The 25,823-nt window shown below is 36.9% G+C and overlaps 2 protein-coding genes across 2 annotated transcripts; both read right to left on the bottom strand.

Moving 5' to 3' along the window:
• Positions 1-1,398: 1,398 nt before the first annotated feature.
• On the bottom strand, positions 1,399-10,254 carry LOC140145157 (uncharacterized). The gene is made up of 8 exons (XM_072166932.1): positions 10,155-10,254; positions 9,849-9,993; positions 8,591-8,728; positions 8,039-8,319; positions 3,990-4,140; positions 3,755-3,811; positions 1,972-2,162; positions 1,399-1,422 (listed from the first exon to the last, which is right to left on the bottom strand). The coding sequence occupies exons 1-8, from the start codon at positions 10,236-10,238 to the stop codon at positions 1,399-1,401; spliced, it is 1,071 nt and encodes a 356-aa protein (XP_072023033.1). The 5' UTR covers positions 10,239-10,254.
• A 1,578-nt stretch (positions 10,255-11,832) lies between these two features.
• LOC140145156 (uncharacterized) lies at positions 11,833-12,606 on the bottom strand. Its single transcript, XM_072166931.1, has one exon. It carries the CDS (start codon positions 12,604-12,606, stop codon positions 11,833-11,835), a length of 774 nt encoding a protein of 257 aa, XP_072023032.1.
• Positions 12,607-25,823: the final 13,217 nt, after the last annotated feature.

Genomic DNA, 25,823 nt, shown 5'->3' with positions numbered 1-25,823 from the left:
GTGTATAAGGTGTAAGGTCTAAATATGGTTTTAAATCACCAAATATATTGCATTTATTGATTTAATATGGATGGAGACGGGTTTGCAGGCTTGAAACAGCTAGGGTGATGTTTGCGTGCTCCTACGATCAAAACACCTCCAACACAATGCGGTTTGTTAAAAGCAGAGACGTACCGGTGGGGTCCAGGGGTCGGGGGGGGGAGGCCTTCTGGCTCAAAATATCGGGACAAAATTGGCCAAAACGTATAATGTCCATCTTCTTTTGGACCGGTTTTAGACCACCATTGTCCTAATTTCTCCCAACTTTAGCATTGAATTAGCAAATTCCGGTAAAGCAATTTTAGAAGCGGGTCGGCGAGACGGTTTGAGAATATTTTACCCTTGGCTCGTTGGCTCCAGTACGCTCCTACAAATTGGCTTCTTTTATATGGTGGTTTGTTTGGTGCGAATGTAAAAGGTAATAAATAACTGTAAATTTTTAGTAACCAACCTGGTTCGCATTTGCAGCACTCGTTTGGCCTATCTCTAAGCTCAAAACCTTCCTCGCACATATTTGCTTCGATGTTGCATTCTTCTACAACTTCAATGCCTGTTTCCTCGTCGCAGAAAGCGCTGGAACAGTCGTCTACTCTGACCATTTCGCCAAACTATGAAAGTAGTAAAAACGAAAACAAATGTAATATTACATATTATATTATCCATGTTAGTTTCACGATTTACCGATAAAACATTTCAAGTGAGTATGTTACGTTTTATTGACGTGTCAGCTAATTAGCGACTCAGCATGCTCAGCAAGAAGCAATCAGCATATTACAGTTTATGTTTAATTAAGAAATAAAGGGTAAATGCAGTATCCTCTACACTCAGTAAAACATATATAATGCGCGAGCTATAGCTGAACCCATTATTTAAACGTTTTGATGGTCGAGGACAGATTTGTGTAAAGGATAATACTGCAACACTTAAAAATATTATTGTATTACCGCTGGATAGTGCAATTTTAAAGTGAAAATTGATTTAAAACCATAATGTGAGATTAGCTCCACAGCGACGCCCTCAAATTTCTACCTTTTGCATAATTGTAATGCCCAGTACTCTCATGTTTAAAATCGAAGAAAAAACACCTTCTCCTGAACACAAAGAAGACAAAAATAATGGTTGTAGACAGAGATCGGAAAAGTGATGGGTTTGTGATAGGTGGACAGCAGATTGAAAAGGTGAAGCAATTTGAATATCTGGGTTCAATAATTAACAACAGCGGTGACAGCACAACTGAAATTAAGAGAAGACTGGCTATTGCAAGGACAACTGTGCAGGACATGTCAAGCATATGGAAAAGCAGAGGCCTATCCATTGACCTCAAGGTACGCCTACTTCGTGCAACTGTGTTCTCCATTGCTACTTACGGATGCGAGTCTTGGACTGTGATAAAGAATGATAGGAAAAGAGTTAATGCTTTCAAGATGTGGTGTTACAGGAGGCTTCTGCAAGTGACATGGAAAGACAGGAGAACAAATTCCTGGATCCTCGACAAGATTGGCACAAGTCTAACCATCAAAAACGACATAATGGAGAGAAAGCTGAAGCACTTTGGCCATATTGTCAGGAAAAATGGAGGTGTAGAAAAACAAATTTTGCAAGGGGCTACGGAAGGCCGACGAGGAGGAGGACGTCCACCAACATCTTGGACTAATGACGTGAAGCTGGTTTCTAACCAAGGAATGCAAGGTGCAACGTACGAGGTTAAATAACAATATGTTTGTATATAGAAGAATTCCTAATCTAATACGGTATTGCGAGGTTTACCGGGTTATTACTGGAAGCAGGTACCTTCTGTGCCCTTCACTTTTTGAAAACATTACAAATATGCTCAAAAATCTGGTTTAACCAAATTCATATTATACGATCGTACATGATGGCTTTAAAAGAAAGCAAGCTTAATAACAGGTTTTGTCCTCTTAGATAACATACCTCTAAAACTTTGCCGTTATAGTAACAAGCACACTCTTCTTCTTTAATACATTGCCCGTTATTCAGTACAAATCCTTCTTTGCAGTAGCAATCTTCAACACAGTTTTCTGTAGTACACTTGTAAGCATCATCGCCTATATCATTACAAGTCTTCATACATCCACATTTCATTTCCAATGGTTCAGTACAAACTGTAAAATCAAAATAGTTCGTTAGTTGTACATAATATGTCAATTAAATACATAATAAAGTAATAACATCTTAACACAAAGTCAAACAATGTACGTAATAAAAACCACTCTGTAAAAAGAACAGTCCGCATCTTTGAACACATAAACAGAAGCAATTGACGCTTTGATTAGAGACAGATAAATAAATGAAAACCCGAGACAAAGGGTTGCAAAACACACATATAACCTAATTGTACAGTATGGGACTCAAACAACGGAGAGCTGATCAAAAAGATTGAATCAGTACAAAGACGGGCGGCAAGATTCGTGAAGAGAGACTACAGTAGATAGAGTAGTCCTTCCAGCATGTTGACATCCCTTGGATGGGATAAACTTGAGCTTCGTAGGAAGGTCAACAGAGTCACACTTCTGCATAAAATCGCAAACGGTCAGGCAGCCACCCCAGAGCAAAATTATCTGCAGCCGGTGAAACGCCTCACACGAAAGAACAACAACAAAGCCTACCAAAGACCACCGGGGAGAAAGGACTGTTGGGTCAACTCGTTTTTCCCAAACACAATCAAGGATTGGAACATTATCCCACAAAACATAGTAACCATTGAAGAAACCAAGTCATTTAAGCAAGAGGTCCTGAACCACTATCAAAGTCAACAAGCATAACATCTTTAACGCATTGCGCACAACTTCCTCCTCGTCTGGTTACAATTGTAGCGTTGAGGAGTATTCAAGCAGAAGCAGAAGCAGAGGCAGAACTCTAGTCCTGTGAAGGGGCTTGATATTCAGGTGAAAATATACATTTTCTTTCATCAGCCTGGGCAAATTTCCAGATCAGGAAATGTCGACCCCACAAACAATTTTATAGTAAAAAGAATGAATGATGACCTTCACTTATTAAATTTGAGAAAATATTTAATTGATATGCAAACCTCGGCAGATTTCGTGATATTATATGGTAAGCAAATATCTAAAACACGATTCATGATCAAATATATATAAAGTGTCCTTCAACTAAAATTATCTAAGGTTGCCTAATTTAACAAACATTCACAAAGACCCATTTCCTGATCAGGTTATGTGTTAACCCCTTTTTTAAACATTTTCTTATCAGGTCTGGTCTGTTCATAAATATCATGAAAATAGCACGTTGGTCGAAACAACGTTTTTAGACATTACAAAATGGATATATAGGGGAGACGTTTGCAACAACGTTGTTAGCCGTTACAAAAATGGACGGATGCGGAGGCGGTTGCGACAACGTTGTTAGGAGTTACAAAAATGGATGTATAGGGGAGACGTTTGCAACAACGTTGTTAGGCATTACAAAAATGGATGGATTTGGATGCGGTTGCAACAACGTTGTCAGGCGTTACAAAAATGGATGTAAAGGGTAGGCGGTTGGAACAACGTTGTTAGGCATAACAAAAATGGATGGTTGGGGAGGCAGTTGCAACAACGTTATTAGGCGTTAAAATTGATGTATAGGGGAAGCGGTTGTTACAAAATTGGCCTCATTAGAACCAGGGTCAATTAATTTACATTTTCTAGCAAGTTTTGCATAACAAATGCTGTAAGTATATTGTAAGTATTCTTACCCGGAGTCACAGACGATAAAGTGGAAGTGATTGTAGTAGTGATGGTTGTGGTCGGTGCTGTAAAAGGAACATAACAATACGTGCAAACCAGAATAGGTAAATCAGTTAATCAGACTTTAAAGTGTTGCGATTTTGTAAAAAAGTTGGTGAGAAGATAAGTATGTTACGAAAATATATCAAACATAACGGTAAAAAGGTTGCATGACTAAATTAACTTAAAACTGAAAAAAATTACCTTCTGCACATCCCATCAGTGCAAAACGTAATGAGGTGGATTTCTTCGGAGCCTCAATAACAATTTCAACTAATTGAATAGCCTCATCTCCACTATTGACAGGAACTTCAATTATATCAGCTGCATCATCTATTTTCTGCACCGAAAAGAACTGCACGACGACAACAGAAAAATAACGGTTTATTTTAAAATTCTGTATAACCTAAAATTAGATCTTTATCGGGACGGCTATTTGTCCATCAAATGTCACAAAGCATGCAGAGTTCAATTATGAAGTAAGGCAGACATACTGCATTGTCTGAGTTCATAGTGACCCATTGTGACCAAAGTAAACTGTATCTGACATTGTAAATAGACTAATTCCAATCAGCCGTCTACACTTCGCATGTACTGTGTATGCTTCGTAGTGACGACTGATTATCTTACAGTCCATATCGTGACGGACTTCTGAAAAGTATTCAATGCGACTTTGGCTGTGCGCCGTAGCGCGACTGACTAGCGGCGCCCGTATACCGCGTCGCTGTACCGCGCCGCTGTGAAAAGATCGCGCTCTGAACTTCTAAAAACAACGAACTCGGTCAAAAGGTCAATTTGGACACAACTGCGCACGCTCTATGCCACAGGAATCCTGTTGCAAAATCCGTCACTTTTTTTCCACGTAGTTTTCTCAGTCGTCAATCCAGATGGTTGACGACTGAGGGCAGCAGTCTACATTGTAAATAGGACCACTTTGTGTGAATCAAAATGTGCTACCAATTGCTAATATTTTTAATTTGTAAAAAAACATTTTTGAGTTAATCTAAAGTGACTCAAGAGGAACATAGAACTAATGAATTCTTTATCGCCCATATTTAAAGATGATTTGGTACAGTACAAAGACAAATATAATGTTTTTGAGCTGTTGTTTACCTCTATGTCGAGTCTTGAAGTTCAGCTGATGTTATTTTTATCTTATTTATAGTCCCTTATACTTATATTGGTTGATGGTTGCGACTAATTATCAAAGGTCTACGACCCATTTTATTCATATAGTTAATTACAATTTGAAAACCGTTGTTTAAGTATACTTACAATAAACAGATTTACGCCTAACGGGTATATTAACATTATTGTAACATTTCGCGCTATAAGTGCAAAACATCGCAAGTGAGAGAAGCTTGTTTGTGTTTTCAAAGCAGTTAATGAAAGTAGAACAAATTCATGATGTTTAACCCCAATTCTTAATAAAGCTATATATAGGGGAATGAAGAACTTTATAGTCAAATATAGTCACATGAACTGAAAAAATGTGCATATAGCAATAACCATTTTACAAGAGTATCGCAAAAACAGTTTCCCAAGAACCTTAACGTTTTGCCTAATTTTCTTAATTAAAAAGTAATACATTAGTTCGGTAGTGGGTAGATGGTGAACGAAATGGACGAAAATACAAAACACATCAAGGATCAATAAATGATACAATCTAAGAACATCTGGAAAGAAATGAACTGGCTAGAAAAAGAGCAAGATATACCACCTTAGCGAGAGTAAACAAGCAAAATAAAAAGTGGGTGAGCAGAATACCACTTAGGGATAGACATTTAATTGACTTTCTCTTTTCAGAGTTCTTGGTGTCCCTGAAAAGAGCCAATTGAATGTATATAAAATCACCTTTGCATTCTAACAATGCTTTACATAATATAAGCATGACCGTGTTCTTATGAACATCAGATAAGCTATATAGGCCGTTGTATATGGTCAATTCCAGCCAAAGCGGGACACAATTCTCTCTGGGGGCCGTTTTGAAAATGTTTTCCTTTTCAATTCTAGACTTATCAAATGAGACGATCATATCTAGTGAATCATCAGGTGGAAGTGCCATCGGATTGCTAAAAAAATAACTTTTCTTGCTAGACCAAATAAAGTGTTAAATGCGCATATGCATGTTACCCACGAATTCAAGCCTTTTTTCACCTGTTGTACGCCATAAAATTTCACTTTCTTTAATATCTTTCAATATTTTATGTGTGACTCATATACACTAGAAATCTGTGAAGACTTTGAACGTAAAATAGAATTTTATTACATATATCTACAAAGAAATGTTTTGGTTATTACAAATTTTAAGAAAGAACCAGGTGTACAGTTAAGATTGTGTCAATTCTTCGAACTCTTTCCAAAGTGGCTGTCATTTAACATTACTGTATTATTTCGAAAGATTATAATAAATGCTTCATATAAATATAAAGTTAGATTTTGTATCTCGTCGCAGGATGAGGATCTCGGATGGATTCGTGGGTAACAGCGTCTGGAAAATAGCAATTCCTATTAATTTAAAAAAAAAAAAAATAATACGTTTCCGTATGTCAATAATTCAGGCTGCAATGGCACTAAAATGAATTTTAATCAAAATACAACCTACATGGAATATTTAGAATGGATCATTATGGCATTTTGGGTATAAAAATTGTGAGAATAATGAAGTTGCCAAATTCAAATAGACAGTGCAAACAGTTTTATATTATTATTTTAGTAAAATCCTTCCATATTTTCATGCATCAATATTCTATTAACTCGTGTTTGACAGTTCCTATTAACTAAAACACTTCCTATTAACTAAAACACTATCAATACATTGTTAACTATAATTTAAGTAGGGATTCGTGGGTAACCAAAATGTTCGTGGGTAACACATATTTGAAGGTATGTATTGGTAAGCGGCAAAATAGAAAATAATACAGAAGGTTGGAAACCATCATGCGGTTATTCCTCCATTGTGTTTCAATGCTTCTCGTTTCTCTAACCAATTGCATTTACCCAAAAAATGGTAATTTAGGATAATCAATCAAAACTTCATGATACAGCTTCAGTATACCTTCAAGAGGACGCTATTAAACAGGACTGTTTTGGAACCTATTTCGCATGTTTTCAAAATGTTAATATGCATAAGAAACATATAATTTACGAGTAAATCCTTGGATTCGTGGGTAACGCCGAATTCGTGGGTAAAGCTATAAGTACTATAGTACCGTTTGGGGTTTGCGTTTCTTAGGTGCATAAACTGTAAGTACTGTAAAAATTATAGCATACCCATGGCTTGAATATAATGCTGATTTAAACTTAAAATAAACAATTTCCTTGTTTTTCAAGGTTAGCATCTATTCGGGATTCGTGGGTAACAAAAGTTTAAACCGTCGTAGCGTATTTTTACGATTTATAATTTTAAGCGCTTGTCAAACTAAATTCAGTGTCCAAAGTCATTAAATGTTAATTTAAGTTATGGCAATTATATTTGCTGGACTCGTGGGTAACAGTTGATACGTGGGTAACGTCAAATTTGATTTTATGGAATTTTATGGGTAAAACGTATTTGCATAAAATAATCACTTGGACCTCAGAATTATAGAACGAAACTTCGTTTCATGATATAGTCATTTATGGCATATTCACTTAACATTTTTCAGAACGATCATTTTATTTTTGATACGCGGGTAACACAATTATTAGCCAAATTGACTTAAAGGCCTCTAGAGTCCACAAACTTTGGTGGAATTCAATCGTTTTACATATGATGAGAGATCATGCAAACGTCTTTCTAACGGTAATAATTTCATTTTGATTGAAGGACATTCAGTGACATATATGGTGCTTTATCTTTGAATTCGTGGGTAACGCCAATTCATTTAAGCCATCATAACTTGTCCCCTGGTATGACTTGCTAGTAAAGGCCTATATGCACAAAGAGAGCACATTGGACGTGACATGATATGCTCCATCAATAACGTGATTTCCTTTATTAATGACATTTTAAAGTGGAAAGTTAACATAGAGAGAATTTTGTCCGCTTTCGCTGGAATTGACCATATACATACATACTATCCTTGGTGTAACTTGTAAAATCATACATCTTAGTATGGCCCACATCAAGTTGGTATATCTTGCTCTTCTTTTTTCTGCACTTTAAAATGTGCGTAATGACTCTCTTTTTCTAATCTGAAAACAACTACTTTTCGGAATAAATGTCACATACGATGCACGACGATTTGCTAAAATCTAGTTACAATGGTTACCTTAATGTCATCATCGCCATCCTTCAAATATTTAGCTTGAGTTTCTCCGACTGGCTGTATCTTGACAACAAATGCTAACACGCCGTTGCCTTTATCATCACCTTGTATTTTGATGCTAGAAAGTCGAACTGGTGTTTTAAACTCAACCGCCACCCATGGTTTATTTCCAGTTGGTGACCATGGTTCCGTTGCATTGAGTTTCGTGGATTCAGCATTAGCTCCGTCCGATGTCAGAATAGCTTTGATAGCTTCCAGTTCATCAAGGTTCTCGTAGCAGGCACCTTATTAAATAGATGAATAATTATGTTGCATTTTGAGTTTATTGACCTGTGGTAACTAGAGTGGCAAACTTAATTCTTAAACAACGTTGTGATATATACAATCAATTTAAAAACACGTTAAGGGTGTTGTCAGCACCCATTAACACCCCACCCTTACACATCCCACACCATGCACACTCCTCTACCCACCCACAACCCACCCATACAAAAATTATAAAGACCTTTTTGCACTAAATGCACATTTGAATATTAAAAAAACTAAAGGACTAACCAAAAACGGTACTTGCAGAAGTGGATGTTGCAGCAGTTGTCGTTGGTTTTACGGTTGTTGTGGGTGCAATCGTTGTTTGTGGGGTAGTAGTTGTGATTTCAGTTGTAGTAATCACTGTAGTCTGTATAGTTGTTGGCACTGTGAAATTAAAGGTATTAGCAAATTACATATAGTTTATTTATCTTTTTTTATTAGAAAATTAGTTTATTTATCTTGCTAGTTTCTAGCAATGCTATCAAAGAACATTTCAACAAATTGCTGTTCAAGATAAGATACTTGATTGACATCAATCATCTAAATTACGGATTTGGTACGGCACAGAATGACGTCATCATGCTACGTCATTGGTCTTTAAATTACGCCACTCCAATTTAAGTACAAAATACCTAATTAAAATGGATGAAGTGAGAAGACCAATGTGGCCCGAAACACCGCACCATTTAAGACACAATTAAAGGAGAGACAAATAAATACACGAGTTTGTACTCAATTTTGTGACTCAACAAGTTATAACATATCTTCATACACTCTAAGATAGCGCGAACCAATCAGAGCAATCGTTAGTTAGAAAAATCTAAACCATGCATTGATTGTGTATATTGTGCACTCCGCGTATTAGAGACAAATAAATATATGAATTTGTACTCAATTTTGTGACTCAACAAGTTTATAACATATCTTCATACACTCTAAGATAGCGCGAACCAATCAGAGCAATCGTTAGAAAAATCCAAACCATGCATTGATTGTGTATATTGTGCACTCCGCGTACTACGCGCAGTGCTTGCACACGCGTTCGCGTCGCGTAGACTAGATTCATTTTTGGGCGGGTTGATGCATTTATATTTGGTTCTGTTTTCCAATATTTTAGTGTAATATTTTGTTTAAAAAAACAGCAAAAATCACGTGTTTTTTCTTCTCGTGTATGAAATAGGTTAATGAACGCGTATTATTTGTTGCTCGAGAAATTAGACTAAATAATGCACTTGCGCTGATGTTGATGCGTCTAATGCACTCCCCCTTCGGGGCTCGTGGATTAGACTCATCAACATCAGCGCGCGATCAGTATTTTGTCTAAGTTATCTCCCAACAAGTAATACGCGTTCATTAACCTATAAATAATAATTGGGTTTTACAGTCTGACACACTGTTGAAACAAAATGGATCTTTATCCAATTAGTATTGACGAAAATATATGCAGAGTTTTCGGTAGGGTTAAATTTGGTCTATAGTTTAACATATTTAGTAAAAATCTAACCTTCTCTCTGGCATCCGTAAAATTCTATACGTATGGTAGCGCCACGTCCTTCTAATGGTCCCACAAAATTAAGTTTGATCATGGTTATTACTTCTTCGATATCCAATGAGTCTACATTGTTACCAGAATTTTCGTTGGAAAATACCTGAAAGAAATACAATTTGCGAGTGGCTAACAAATATCATAAGCAAATATAAGAAAGGAAGGGTGAAGTCTGTGATTGCGATACGTATTAATTGAATCATTATCATTAAAAGCTATTTTCCTAATTCAAGCACGTGTTGTTTTTTCTTAATAAATTCTTACTCGAATTTCTTGGTTAGCGTTCACAATTGGTTTCCACTCCGTACTGCCGTGCACCATTACTTCTAAAGTAAACTTTACGACCATATTGTCATTGGTATTGCTTTCCATCAGAAGAGAAGTCACTTCTACTGGTTGTCGGAAAACTGCTGCAATCCATGGTTTGGGTTTAACAGGAGTCCACGCCTGTTGCGAATACAACTTGGTTGCGTCTGAGCTCGCCCTTGATCCGTCTGATGTGAGTCTGTCACTTTCAAGTTGTAAGTCCAGTCCCAAACTTTTATCACAACGTTCTATCGTAATAAAATATTCAGTTCAGGTAAATGTTAATAAAGAGCATAGCATGAATCCTGGTTTACTAGCACTAAATACCTCATTAATAAATCATACCTTAAACATTTAATTTATATGAATGTCTAAATTTCATTTAAAAAATACCTTGAGTGGTTGTTGATGGTTCAGCAGCCGTTGTCACGCTCGTTTCTTGAATAGTTGTTTGCAAAGGTGTTTCCATTTTTGTTGTAGTTGTGCTTATGAGTGCTGTAGTTGTTTCACCTACAAAGCAAGTAATTTCAAAGGCAGCAGTTTAGATCAGATTAATGCTAATTTTAATAATCGGGAAAGCAAAGACAAAATCCGGTTACAATGTTATGTAAAATGATACAAAACTTTAGGAATATGAAGAATAAAGAAAAATGACTTTGTTGTTGTTAGGCCTTTTTCTACTCAAATTTGATGTTAACTATAATTTTATAACCCAACTTTGGTATTTCTTTTCTTTCGTTACTTACAACATTTTACTTCTGCTTGAGAGCGTAACAAAAAGATTCCCAATTCATGTTTAAGCCACGCAGATCACAAAAGGTGTATATTATATGTGGTGCGATCTGAAGTCGAGCATTTTAAATTTTCGGTTTTCTACATGATTTTATTAAAAAAACCACCTGTGCAAAGCTATATTTTTGCAGAAACCCATTGAAATTGAACATTTATTTCTAAAGATATAAACAGGTGAAGTGTTACTGAACATTTTCCTCAGGACTGTTGTTGATAAATAAATGAAGAGATTGCATACTTCTAGTCCAATAAAACAGTACTCACTGTGGACGTTTCGAAGTCTTGCAGACTTCTTTTTCAACACTGATGTTGTTGTGATGATCTTCTGTTTACCGCTGATGATACAGGTTGCTTAGCAACGCGGTTGCCAGTTGGTTTTCCAAGAAGATCGTCAAATGCGTGAGTAAGATTGTATTGCCCCTCGTCCCTGTTCATGATGTTGTCTTGCTTCCTGATCTGAATTGCCTCCTTTATCCATCGCTTATATCTGTCCGCCTCCTTGCCTACTACCCTAGCCCTTCCCAGTCTATAATGTGATCTTTGTCCATAACATGGTCCGTGATGGCTGATTTATTGACCTTTGATTCTGATGCCTTTCTGCTAGCTCTGGTTCTTACTGTAGCCCCTGCTTTCTCTGCCTCTGCCCGGTGCTCTTCGATACGCTTGCCAAACTTCCTGCCTGTCTCTCCAACATACGTTGATTCACAGTTCTTACATGGCATGGAGTATATGACATCCGTGGTGTTGAGTGGATCACGCTTATCTTTGGGATGAACCAACATGTTTCTGAGCGTACAATGAGGTTTCATAGCTGTTGCAATGTTGTAATTTTTGAAAGTCCTGGCTATACGTTCAGAAACACCTTCCACATATGGGATTTGCTGTTCTCATCCTTCTTGGTGTTCTTCTTCTCTCTGGGTGTCTCCATTTGCTTCTTAACTCTGTCAATATTCCAAGGCGGGTACCCGCATGTGTTGAGCGCTTTTTTGATGTTAGCTTCCTCCTGTTCCTTGTCTGTGTCTTCTGTGATGATTTTATTTTTTCTGTCCATTAGAGTTCTTACTACGCCCAATTTCTGGTGTAACGGTCGGTATTGGTCGGTGTGTGTGGCTTTACGATACACCAACAGTTTGACAAAGCCATCATCCCGACGAACGATGAGGGTGTCCAGGAATGGAATCCTGCCATCTTTCTCCTCCTCAAAGGTGAACTTTATAGAATTCGAATCGTCGATACTGTTGAGATGATCTGTGAGTGGTATGACTCCGTCTTTGCTGACAACCTCCAAAATGTCATCCACATACCTTTTCCAGAGCTTAGGCTTACAATTCAATGGAGCCGTGGCGATAGCAGACTGTTCAAGATGTTCCATGAAAATATTTGCAGCAAGCGGTGAGACAGGACTGCCCATAGCTGCCCCAAATAGCTGTCTGAAGATCTTACCTCTGAAGGTAAAATATGTTGTGGATAAGATGAAGTCCAACAACTCGACCACGTCATCCACCGACAAGTTGTAACCAGATGTCTTATTGTACTCCTTCATGTAACCTTTCTCTATTCTCTCTCTCACAATTTCAAGAACCTTGTGTATCGGAGTGCACGTGAAGGGACACAACATCATGAGAATTTAAATCAACGTATGTTGGAGAGACAGGCAGGAAGTTTGGCAAGCGTATCGAAGAGCACCGGGCAGAGGCGGAGAAAGCAGGGGCTACAGTAAGAACCAGAGCTAGCAGAAAGGCATCAGAATCAAAGGTCAATAAATCAGCCATCACGGACCATGTTATGGACAAAGATCACATTATAGACTGGGAAGGGGCTAGGGTAGTAGGCAAGGAGGCGGACAGATATAAGCGATGGATAAAGGAGGCAATTCAGATCAGGAAGCAAGACAACATCATGAACAGGGACGAGGGGCAATACAATCTTACTCACGCATTTGACGATCTTCTTGGAAAACCAACTGGCAACCGCGTTGCTAAGCAACCTATATCATCAGCGGTAAACAGAAGATCATCACAACAACATCAGTGTTGAAAAAGAAGTCTGCAAGACTTCGAAACGTCCACAGTGAGTACTGTTTTATTGGACTAGAAGTATGAAATCTCTTCATTTAGGTGAAGAGTTTCCAAAACAATAGGCAACAAAAGAAAGACTTTCCTTTGTTTCTTGGCTGTATCTGAAAAGCAATATTTCCGACTTCCGACTGATTTTGCTTGATCACATCACATATTTCCTTTGAATCAATATGATTTTTTTTATCCAGATGAATGTAAATGCCTTGTTTAGATTAGGAACAGCAGATACATGAGTACGTAAGGCTATATATTTCGAATGTTATAGACTAAAACGATTATTTATATAAAAGTTAGCTGATTCTTCTCTTTCAACTATAACCAGTTATTTGAAAATATCTACAATACATGATTGAACAAGACAACACTAACAAGATTCCCAATTCATGTTTAAGCCACGGCCCACGCAGAGCACAAAAGATGTATATTATGTGGTTTCAGTATATAATTATATTATTTCAGTATAGTAAACTCACAAGCAAAGTTCTTTGTATCTGATCCAGAATGTTCACTTACTGTACTTTTGTACGTTTCAACAACCTTGGTTTTCCTTTTCTTTTTCTAAATTCGGTTGCCAATAGCATTCACTACCCATCAAGTGTTGATAAAGACAACAGGTTACAGAAACGTACATAAAGACAACAGGTTACAGAAACGTACGCAAGTAAGTGAACATTCTGGATCAGATAAAAAGAACTTTGCTTATGATCTACAATCCATGTTAGCTTAAATTTGCTGTCAAAATATGTGTAAACATTTATAAGAATTCAGAGCTTATGATATCCGACAGAGTTACAACAGGTAAAAATTAATCAAATAATATGCATTGCAAAACGTAAAGACTATCATGGTGGTAACAAATTCCCAATTATATATGAGCTGTCCAATATTCTGACTATAACTTTAAAACTGTAAATCTAATACATGTCACCTATAATATATTTTGTTTTCTTAGTATTTGTGACAAAAGGAGCAAAAAGGAGCAATTTCTGATATGCTTCATCAAAAATTAACAATGACCAATGTAGAGCCTAATGTTTGATTTAAATTTAGCTTGTAAATCACAGGTTTAGAGCTATGTTTCTGAACATCTTCAATGTGTTTTTGGGATCAGCTAAGGAACCTAAAAGTTGGGAAATGCAAAGGGAGGGATTTTCTTTCGCTAAATCTAAAATAAAGTGTGTATATTAGAACAATAAATTATTTAAGGGAATCTTTTATGAAAAAAAACCAAACAACTGAATGTAAGGAATGGATGCATGGAGTGAAATGATGTGGAATGTCTTTTAAACCTAACCTTGTGCAGCGGTTGAGATGACTGTTTGTGTTGTCATAACTTCTTTGGTTGCATCAGATGTTGTTGATTTGACAGTGGTGCGTTGAGTCCTCTGACTTGTTGGACCACGCGTTGTCACAGCTGTAGTGTGTATGGTTGTAGTGGCTGTAGGAAGAAGATAAAAACATTGCTAAAGCGTGTTTTTAAACATCAAATTGGATCTCAAATTGAATCATGCTGTTAAAGTTGAATGCAAACATACAATATGCGTTGATTTATGTATTAATTTTCTGACCTTGTAAACATTCTTTGGGGTAGGGGAAGAGCATTATTAATCTCATTTTATTAAAAAAAGCATCATGGCCATTTTACAGAGTAACAGACATCAAAATATTACAATAGTACAACTATATAATATATAAAGAACAAACTTGATATATAAATAAGACATTGCAAGAGATGAAAATAATTGCAAAAAGAAACCATAAATTGCTATCGTCACATACATAAAGTGAAGGAGCATGAGCGCATGCACACATCGCCATGCACGCAGATGCATACACAACAGCATGTCCAGCACACATGGTCCCAACATCTCTGAACACATGACTACACCCAATTCTTAAACACATGAGAATGTTCCTGCAATCTTATTGGTTCATACCCAGCTTTACCCGTGTGATATGACACGATAAATAACACGTGTGCGTCGATGCGATACGCGTACTCGCTATCAAGTTAAACACATGCCGGTCGACGATGGATATTGTATTGGTGCGAGCTTTTAGTCGTATAAATTCAGCAACATATTTTACAACATGGACTTTGTCTTCGCATGAACTATTCCTTTATACATCCATCCAAGAGCCGGTAGTAGAAAGAAAAACTTCTAAATTGAATTGAAGTAAAAACAATCTTCGAGAGCTCATACACATTTAAAATTCCAATTTTATTACTCAATTTCATAATAATATCTTGAAATTCCAGTTTTGAAATTGTCAATTAAACTGGTCCAGTGAATTATGCTAAGAATTAGTAATTTAAAGCCATCTCTTTAATGAAGTGTTTCTAGACTTGTTTTAGAACAACATTATTTTGGAAATCAATACAAACTTATTAATTTGAAATAAAGAAAGTAAGAAGGTCTATCTGACACAATGGTATTTAATATTAGCGTTGTGACTGAGCATACAGAGCTAAAGTGAAAATTTACCTTCCACGCATTCTTTGACTTCTACGATAAGGGTGGGAACCTCCGCAGCACCAGCTGGAATATGAGTAGTATACAGCTTCAAGACCTGAACATCAGTTAGCAGTGAGTCCAAAAGAATAGCCCAAGTTGGTGGTTTCGCTAATTTCTTCAGAACAGGTGTAATTTCCTTTAAGAAGGTAGACCGAACTTACGATTAACATCTGTTATCCTTAGTTATTCAACTTAACATAGATACATACATGTTCACTTACATTTAGAATAGGCGGAAAAGTATTAATCTTGCAGATTTTTATAACATTCTGCCATAACAGTTAAGTTATTTAGGCTTTTTTAAGCATTGAAGCTCACCTTTGGTTGGTCATCTTTCGTCAAGAATAAATCTTCTTCCGGTGATTCAGGTGTCTTCTGGAATTTGACTATAAATCTAATGCCAAAGGCATTTGTTTTATTGCCCGATGGTTTTATTTCAATTGCGTCTGGTTTTGTAGCGCTTTTAAGGGTAATGGTCAAGACCGAGTTTGTGTCCTTTGGAGACCATTGCTTCTCTCCAGTAGGAGTGCTTGGCAATTCACCCGTTTCAGACGTCATAGTACTTGGCAGAATGTCTTCCATGGTTTCAGGACAAATTTCTGTTGCTGAAATAACGGACAGAGAAAGTATGTTATCGCTATGTCTGGATTGAAAATAGAATATAAAATTGCTTTTGAGTGTCGTGTCGTAGGTGTGTAAAGAGCCGATATAGTTAGTTTTTTGATGACCACTTACTTGTCGGAGTTTTGGTCGACCTAATCGTAGTCTGTGTCTGTTCTTCCGTTGTTGAAGCTGCGGTAGTCTTTCTAACTGTTGTAGCTTCCACAACTTCCTCAGTTGTTGCACGTTTACTAACAACAGTGCTCATAATGGTAGTTGTTGCTGAAAGTAAGAAAAACAATGATTTGAAATTACTAGATACACTAGGTCGTAAAACATAAGGTTTGATCTTTCACTAGAGACGTCCTTTTCAGAGGGCTGAGCTTTTGGAACTCTAGCGAGTGTCATTTTCAGATCAAGAAAACATTGTTCAACACTGTCTTCAGGAGAATTAACACTAAATAACTCGTAACCAAAATCTTGTTAGCATTATAGTTCTGATAAAGAAATATTTGACATCCAAACCAAGTGATATTAAAATGTATTACCTTCTACACATTCCTTTGCTTCGACAGTTAAAACAGACAGCGTCTCGGTCAATGGAACCGTCTTGATTTTCACAATATATTGTAGCATAGGCTCTTTAGGGTGAAGCAACGGAACGATTAGTTCAGCAGTAATTGCGTTCGTCTTATCTCCAGACGGGACTCTTCTAACAAGTGGTATTTGCTGTATCGAAACAAGAGTGATTAGAAAGGATTAGTCTTCTTTAGCAGCAAATGAAATGAGCGGCCAGTCTAGAAAATGACAAGGGCCCGATTTGTTACAACATTTTGTTTTCCAAGAGATTGCGAAATATTCCATTGTTTGAAAGTGCTGGTTGAAGTTGATTAATATTGGAAGCGGGAAGCGTTAAGAAGTTTACCCTGCTCGTGCTATTATGATATTGGAACCTACCTGTTCTGAACCATCCGCGTTACTTAAGTAGTTTTGTACGGGTTCATCAAGTGATTTCCTGACTTGAACCGTTACTTTATAAACATCTTCTGGTTTGAGTACATTGGTGGTGGTGAATACTATAGCATCTAGTTGCGTAGGGTTTTTAAGTGTAACTTTAAGATATGAACCATTGAGTAGAATTACTCCTGTTTGACCAAAAGGTTTCTCAGGTTGGTCTCCCGTCGGACTAAAGACAATACCATCGATTGGAATAGAATCCTCCATTTCATCAACGCAGACATCTTGCAAAGAAAGATAAATAATGTGTTTTATCAACATTTTGGAAGATTTTAAATCATTTAAATTATACATCTTCTGGACTCATTGATTAAGTTCAGCAGAAAGAAAACTTTGACATATACCTGATAGGATGAGGTGAAATTTGCACCTTTTAGTTGCCCCTAATAACAACTTGATAAATCTCTTACCAGCTGATTGCCGGGGTGTGGATACGGCTGTCGATGTTTTCTTTTCCTCCGTAGTCGTTTCTGGAGTAGTAGATGTGACAGTTGTGGTTCGAACAGCTTGAGTCGTTGCTCCACGCGTTGTAACAGCAGTTGTGTGCGCAGTGGTGGTTTCTTTTCAAAACATAAATAAAGTTAAAATTGAATTGAAGTAAAAACAATCTTCGAGAGCTCATACACATTTTAAATTCCAATTTTATTACTCAATTTCATAATAATATCTTGAAATTCCAGTTTTGAAATTGTCAATTAAACTGGTCCAGTGAATTATGCTAAGAATTAGTAATTTAAAGCCATATCTTTAATGAAGTGTTTCTAGACTTGTTTTAGAACAACATTATTTTGGAAATCAATACAAACTTATTAATTTGAAATAAAGAAAGTAAGAAGGTCTATCTGACACAATGGTATTTAATATTAGCGTTGTGCCTGAGCATATACAGGGCTAAAGTGAAAATTTACCTTCCACGCATTCTTTGACTTCTACGATAAGGGTGGGAACCTCCGCAGCACCAGCTGGAATATGAGTAGTATACAGCTTCAAGACCTGAACATCAGTTAGCAGTGAGTCCAAAAGAATAGCCCAAGTTGGTGGTTTCGCTAATTTCTTCAGAACAGGTGTAATTTCCTTTAAGAAGGTAGACCGAACTTACGATTAACATCTGTTATCCTTAGTTATTCAACTTAACATAGATACATACATGTTCACTTACATTTAGAATAGGCGGAAAAGTATTAATCTTGCAGATTTTTATAACATTCTGCCATAACAGTTAAGTTATTTAGGCTTTTAAGCATTGAAGCTCACCTTTGGTTGGTCATCTTTCGTCAAGAATAAATCTTCTTCCGGTGATTCAGGTGTCTTCTGGAATTTGACTATAAATCTAATGCCAAAGGCATTTGTTTTATTACCCGATGGTTTTATTTCAATTGCGTCTGGTTTTGTAGCGCTTTTAAGGGTAATGGTCAAGACCGAGTTTGTGTCCTTTGGAGACCATTGCTTCTCTCCAGTAGGAGTGCTTGGCAATTCACCCGTTTCAGACGTCATAGTACTTGGCAGAATGTCTTCCATGGTTTCAGGACAAATTTCTGTTGCTGAAATAACGGACAGAGAAAGTATGTTATCGCTATGTCTGGATTGAAAATAGAATATAAAATTGCTTTTGAGTGTCGTTTTGACTACCAAGTAGGTGTGTGAGGACTTTATTCACGTTTTACCGATATAGGGGGAAATTAAGCATGCAACTAAGCAGTTTTGTCGCAGAGCAAGTTATTTTGATGACCACTTACTTGTCGGAGTTTTGGTCGACCTAATCGTAGTCTGTGTCTGTTCTTCCGTTGTTGAAGCTGCGGTAGTCTTTCTAACTGTTGTAGCTTCCACAACTTCCTCAGTTGTTGCACGTTTACTAACAACAGTGCTCATAATGGTAGTTGTTGCTGAAAGTAAGAAAAACAATGATTTGAAATTACTAGATACACTAGGTCGTAAAACATAAGGTTTGATCTTTCACTAGAGACGTCCTTTTCAGAGGGCTGAGCTTTTGGAACTCTAGCGAGTGTCATCTTCAGATCAAGAAAACATTGTTCAACACTGTCTTCAGGAGAATTAACACTAAATAACTCGTAACCAAAATCTTGTTAGCATTATAGTTCTGATAAAGAAATATTTGACATCCAAACCAAGTGATATTAAAATGTATTACCTTCTACACATTCCTTTGCTTCGACAGTTAAAACAGACAGCGTCTCGTTCAATGGAACCGTCTTGATTTTCACAATATATTGTAGCATAGGCTCTTTAGGGTGAAGCAACGGAACGATTAGTTCAGCAGTAATTGCGTTCGTCTTATCTCCAGACGGGACTCTTCTAACAAGTGGTATTTGCTGTATCGAAACAAGAGTGATTAGAAAGGATTAGTCTTCTTTAGCAGCAAATGAAATGAGCGGCCAGTCTAGAAAATGACAAGGGCCCGATTTGTTACATTTTGTTTTCCAAGAGATTGCGAAATATTCCATTGTTTGAAAGTGCTTTTTGAAGTTGATTAATATTGGAAGCGGGAAGCGTTAAGAAGTTTACCCTGCTCGTGCTATTATGATATTGGAACCTACCTGTTCTGAACCATCCGCGTTACTTAAGTAGTTTTGTACGGGTTCATCAAGTGATTTCCTGACTTGAACCGTTACTTTATAAACATCTTCTGGTTTGAGTACATTGGTGGTGGTGAATACTATAGCATCTAGTTGCGTAGGGTTTTTAAGTGTAACTTTAAGATATGAACCATTGAGTAGAATTACTCCTGTTTGACCAAAAGGTTTCTCAGGTTGGTCTCCCGTCGGACTAAAGACAATACCATCGATTGGAATAGAATCCTCCATTTCATCAACGCAGACATCTTGCAAAGAAAGATAAATAATGTGTTTTATCAACATTTTGGAAGATTTTAAATCATTTAAATTATACATCTTCTGGACTCATTGATTAAGTTCAGCAGAAAGAAAACTTTGACATATACCTGATAGGATGAGGTGAAATTTGCACCTTTTTAGTTGCCCCTAATAACAACTTGATAAATCTCTCTTACCAGCTGATTGCCGGGGTGTGGATACGGCTGTCGATGTTTTCTTTTCCTCCGTAATCGTTTCTGGAGTAGTAGATGTGACAGTTGTGGTTCGAACAGCTTGAGTCGTTGCTCCACGCGTTGTAACAGCAGTTGTGTGCGCAGTGGTGGTTTCTTTCCAAAACATAAATCAAGTTAAAATTGAATTGAAGTAAAAACAATCTTCGAGAGCTCATACACATTTAAAATTCCAATTTTATTACTCAATTTCATAATAATATCTTGAAATTCCAGTTTTGAAATTGTCAATTAAACTGGTCCAGTGAATTATGCTAAGAATTAGTAATTTAAAGCCATCTCTTTAATGAAGTGTTTCTAGACTTGTTTTAGAACAACATTATTTTGGAAATCAATACAAACTTATTAATTTGAAATAAAGAAAGTAAGAAGGTCTATCTGACACAATGGTATTTAATATTAGCGTTGTGACTGAGCATATACAGAGCTAAAGTGAAAATTTACCTTCCACGCATTCTTTGACTTCTACGATAAGGGTGGGAACCTCCGCAGCACCAGCTGGAATATGAGTAGTATACAGCTTCAAGACCTGAACATCAGTTAGCAGTGAGTCCAAAAGAATAGCCCAAGTTGGTGGTTTTGCTAATTTCTTCAGAACAGGTGTAATTTCCTTTAAGAAGGTAGACCGAACTTACGATTAACATCTGTTATCCTTAGTTATTCAACTTAACATAGATACATACATGTTCACTTACATTTAGAATAGGCGGAAAAGTATTAATCTTGCAGATTTTTATAACATTCTGCCATAACAGTTAAGTTATTTAGGCTTTTAAGCATTGAAGCTCACCTTTGGTTGGTCATCTTTCGTCAAGAATAAATCTTCTTCCGGTGATTCAGGTGTCTTCTGGAATTTGACTATAAATCTAATGCCAAAGGCATTTGTTTTATTGCCCGATGGTTTTATTTCAATTGCGTCTGGTTTTGTAGCGCTTTTAAGGGTAATGGTCAAGACCGAGTTTGTGTCCTTTGGAGACCATTGCTTCTCTCCAGTAGGAGTGCTTGGCAATTCACCCGTTTCAGACGTCATAGTACTTGGCAGAATGTCTTCCATGGTTTCAGGACAAATTTCTGTTGCTGAAATAACGGACAGAGAAAGTATGTTATCGCTATGTCTGGATTGAAAATAGAATATAAAAAAATTGCTTTTGAAGTGTCGTACCGATATAGGGGAAATTAAGCATGAGCTAAAGTTATTTTGATGACAAGTTATTTTTGACCACTTACTTGTCGGAGTTTTGGTCGACCTAATCGTAGTCTGTGTCTGTTCTTCCGTTGTTGAAGCTGCGGTAGTCTTTCTAACTGTTGTAGCTTCCACAACTTCCTCAGTTGTTGCACGTTTACTAACAACAGTGCTCATAATGGTAGTTGTTGCTGAAAGTAAGAAAAACAATGATTTGAAATTACTAGATACACTAGGTCGTAAAACATAAGGTTTGATCTTTCACTAGAGACGTCCTTTTCAGAGGGCTGAGCTTTTGGAACTCTAGCGAGTGTCATTTTCAGATCAAGAAAACATTGTTCAACACTGTCTTCAGGAGAATTAACACTAAATAACTCGTAACCAAAATCTTGTTAGCATTATAGTTCTGATAAAGAAATATTTGACATCCAAACCAAGTGATATTAAAATGTATTACCTTCTACACATTCCTTTGCTTCGACAGTTAAAACAGACAGCGTCTCGGTCAATGGAACCGTCTTGATTTTCACAATATATTGTAGCATAGGCTCTTTAGGGTGAAGCAACGGAACGATTAGTTCAGCAGTAATTGCGTTCGTCTTATCTCCAGACGGGACTCTTCTAACAAGTGGTATTTGCTGTATCGAAACAAGAGTGATTAGAAAGGATTAGTCTTCTTTAGCAGCAAATGAAATGAGCGGCCAGTCTAGAAAATGACAAGGGCCCGATTTGTTACAACATTTTGTTTTCCAAGAGATTGCGAAATATTCCATTGTTTGAAAGTGCTGGTTGAAGTTGATTAATATTGGAAGCGGGAAGCGTTAAGAAGTTTACCCTGCTCGTGCTATTATGATATTGGAACCTACCTGTTCTGAACCATCCGCGTTACTTAAGTAGTTTTGTACGGGTTCATCAAGTGATTTCCTGACTTGAACCGTTACTTTATAAACATCTTCTGGTTTGAGTACATTGGTGGTGGTGAATACTATAGCATCTAGTTGCGTAGGGTTTTTAAGTGTAACTTTAAGATATGAACCATTGAGTAGAATTACTCCTGTTTGACCAAAAGGTTTCTCAGGTTGGTCTCCCGTCGGACTAAAGACAATACCATCGATTGGAATAGAATCCTCCATTTCATCAACGCAGACATCTTGCAAAGAAAGATAAATAATGTGTTTTATCAACATTTTGGAAGATTTTAAATCATTTAAATTATACATCTTCTGGACTCATTGATTAAGTTCAGCAGAAAGAAAACTTTGACATATACCTGATAGGATGAGGTGAAATTTGCACCTTTTTAGTTGCCCCTAATAACAACTTGATAAATCTCTCTTACCAGCTGATTGCCGGGGTGTGGATACGGCTGTCGATGTTTTCTTTTCCTCCGTAATCGTTTCTGGAGTAGTAGATGTGACAGTTGTGGTTCGAACAGCTTGAGTCGTTGCTCCACGCGTTGTAACAGCAGTTGTGTGCGCAGTGGTGGTTTCTTTCCAAAACATAAATCAAGTTAAAATTGAATTGAAGTAAAAACAATCTTCGAGAGCTCATACACATTTAAAATCCCAATTTTATTACTCAATTTCATAATAATATCTTGAAATTCCAGTTTTGAAATTGTCAATTAAACTGGTCCAGTGAATTATGCTAAGAATTAGTAATTTAAAGCCATATCTTTAATGAAGTGTTTCTAGACTTGTTTTAGAACAACATTATTTTGGAAATCAATACAAACTTATTAATTTGAAATAAAGAAAGTAAGAAGGTCTATCTGACACAATGGTATTTAATATTAGCGTTGTGCCTGAGCATATACAGAGGGCTAAAGTGAAAATTTACCTTCCACGCATTCTTTGACTTCTACGATAAGGGTGGGAACCTCCGCAGCACCAGCTGGAATATGAGTAGTATACAGCTTCAAGACCTGAACATCAGTTAGCAGTGAGTCCAAAAGAATAGCCCAAGTTGGTGGTTTTGCTAATTTCTTCAGAACAGGTGTAATTTCCTTTAAGAAGGTAGACCGAACTTACGATTAACATCTGTTATCCTTAGTTATTCAACTTAACATAGATACATACATGTTCACTTACATTTAGAATAGGCGGAAAAGTATTAATCTTGCAGATTTTTATAACATTCTGCCATAACAGTTAAGTTATTTAGGCTTTTAAGCATTGAAGCTCACCTTTGGTTGGTCATCTTTCGTCAAGAATAAATCTTCTTCCGGTGATTCAGGTGTCTTCTGGAATTTGACTATAAATCTAATGCCAAAGGCATTTGTTTTATTACCCGATGGTTTTATTTCAATTGCGTCTGGTTTTGTAGCGCTTTTAAGGGTAATGGTCAAGACCGAGTTTGTGTCCTTTGGAGACCATTGCTTCTCTCCAGTAGGAGTGCTTGGCAATTCACCCGTTTCAGACGTCATAGTACTTGGCAGAATGTCTTCCATGGTTTCAGGACAAATTTCTGTTGCTGAAATAACGGACAGAGAAAGTATGTTATCGCTATGTCTGGATTGAAAATAGAATATAAAATTGCTTTTGAGTGTCGTTTTGACTACCAAGTAGGTGTGTGAAGACTTTATTCACGTTTTACCGATATAGGGGGAAATTAAGCATGCAACTAAGCAGTTTTGTCGCAGAGCAAGTTATTTTGATGACCACTTACTTGTCGGAGTTTTGGTCGACCTAATCGTAGTCTGTGTCTGTTCTTCCGTTGTTGAAGCTGCGGTAGTCTTTCTAACTGTTGTAGCTTCCACAACTTCCTCAGTTGTTGCACGTTTACTAACAACAGTGCTCATAATGGTAGTTGTTGCTGAAAGTAAGAAAAACAATGATTTGAAATTACTAGATACACTAGGTCGTAAAACATAAGGTTTGATCTTTCACTAGAGACGTCCTTTTCAGAGGGCTGAGCTTTTGGAACTCTAGCGAGTGTCATCTTCAGATCAAGAAAACATTGTTCAACACTGTCTTCAGGAGAATTAACACTAAATAACTCGTAACCAAAATCTTGTTAGCATTATAGTTCTGATAAAGAAATATTTGACATCCAAACCAAGTGATATTAAAATGTATTACCTTCTACACATTCCTTTGCTTCGACAGTTAAAACAGACAGCGTCTCGTTCAATGGAACCGTCTTGATTTTCACAATATATTGTAGCATAGGCTCTTTAGGGTGAAGCAACGGAACGATTAGTTCAGCAGTAATTGCGTTCGTCTTATCTCCAGACGGGACTCTTCTAACAAGTGGTATTTGCTGTATCGAAACAAGAGTGATTAGAAAGGATTAGTCTTCTTTAGCAGCAAATGAAATGAGCGGCCAGTCTAGAAAATGACAAGGGCCCGATTTGTTACATTTTGTTTTCCAAGAGATTGCGAAATATTCCATTGTTTGAAAGTGCTTTTTGAAGTTGATTAATATTGGAAGCGGGAAGCGTTAAGAAGTTTACCCTGCTCGTGCTATTATGATATTGGAACCTACCTGTTCTGAACCATCCGCGTTACTTAAGTAGTTTTGTACGGGTTCATCAAGTGATTTCCTGACTTGAACCGTTACTTTATAAACATCTTCTGGTTTGAGTACATTGGTGGTGGTGAATACTATAGCATCTAGTTGCGTAGGGTTTTAAGTGTAACTTTAAGATATGAACCATTGAGTAGAATTACTCCTGTTTGACCAAAAGGTTTCTCAGGTTGGTCTCCCGTCGGACTAAAGACAATACCATCGATTGGAATAGAATCCTCCATTTCATCAACGCAGACATCTTGCAAAGAAAGATAAATAATGTGTTTTATCAACATTTTGGAAGATTTTAAATCATTTAAATTATACATCTTCTGGACTCATTGATTAAGTTCAGCAGAAAGAAAACTTTGACATATACCTGATAGGATGAGGTGAAATTTGCACCTTTTTAGTTGCCCCTAATAACAACTTGATAAATCTCTTACCAGCTGATTGCCGGGGTGTGGATACGGCTGTCGATGTTTTCTTTTCCTCCGTAGTCGTTTCTGGAGTAGTAGATGTGACAGTTGTGGTTCGAACAGCTTGAGTCGTTGCTCCACGCGTTGTAACAGCAGTTGTGTGCGCAGTGGTGGTTTCTTTCCAAAACATAAATCAAGTTAAAATTGAATTGAAGTAAAAAAATAATCTTCGAGAGCTCATACACATTTAAAATTCCAATTTTATTACTCAATTTCATAATAATATCTTGAAATTCCAGTTTTGAAATTGTCAATTAAACTGGTCCAGTGAATTATGCTAAGAATTAGTAATTTAAAGCCATCTCTTTAATGAAGTGTTTCTAGACTTGTTTTAGAACAACATTATTTTGGAAATCAATACAAACTTATT

Source organism: Amphiura filiformis, unplaced genomic scaffold, assembly GCF_039555335.1.
Source record: "Amphiura filiformis unplaced genomic scaffold, Afil_fr2py scaffold_154, whole genome shotgun sequence".
In the NCBI taxonomy this organism is placed as follows: Eukaryota; Metazoa; Echinodermata; class Ophiuroidea; order Amphilepidida; family Amphiuridae; genus Amphiura; species Amphiura filiformis.
This window is presented reverse-complemented; position numbering and strand designations above follow the sequence as displayed.

Bases quoted from the DNA above. Each gene is read 5' to 3' on its own strand.
- LOC140145157 (XM_072166932.1), bottom strand. From the start codon at position 10,238: ATGGTCGTAAAGTTTACTTTAGAAGTAATGGTGCACGGCAGTACGGAG. The intron at 8,320-8,590 runs GTTAGTCCTTTA...CTATTTAATAAG, and splicing joins TTCTGCAAGTACCGTTTTTG to GTGCCTGCTACGAGAACCTT. The intron at 4,141-8,038 runs GTAACCATTGTA...GTCGTCGTGCAG, and splicing joins ATGGCGATGATGACATTAAG to TTCTTTTCGGTGCAGAAAAT.
- LOC140145156 (XM_072166931.1), bottom strand. From the start codon at position 12,606: ATGTTGTGTCCCTTCACGTGCACTCCGATACACAAGGTTCTTGAAATT.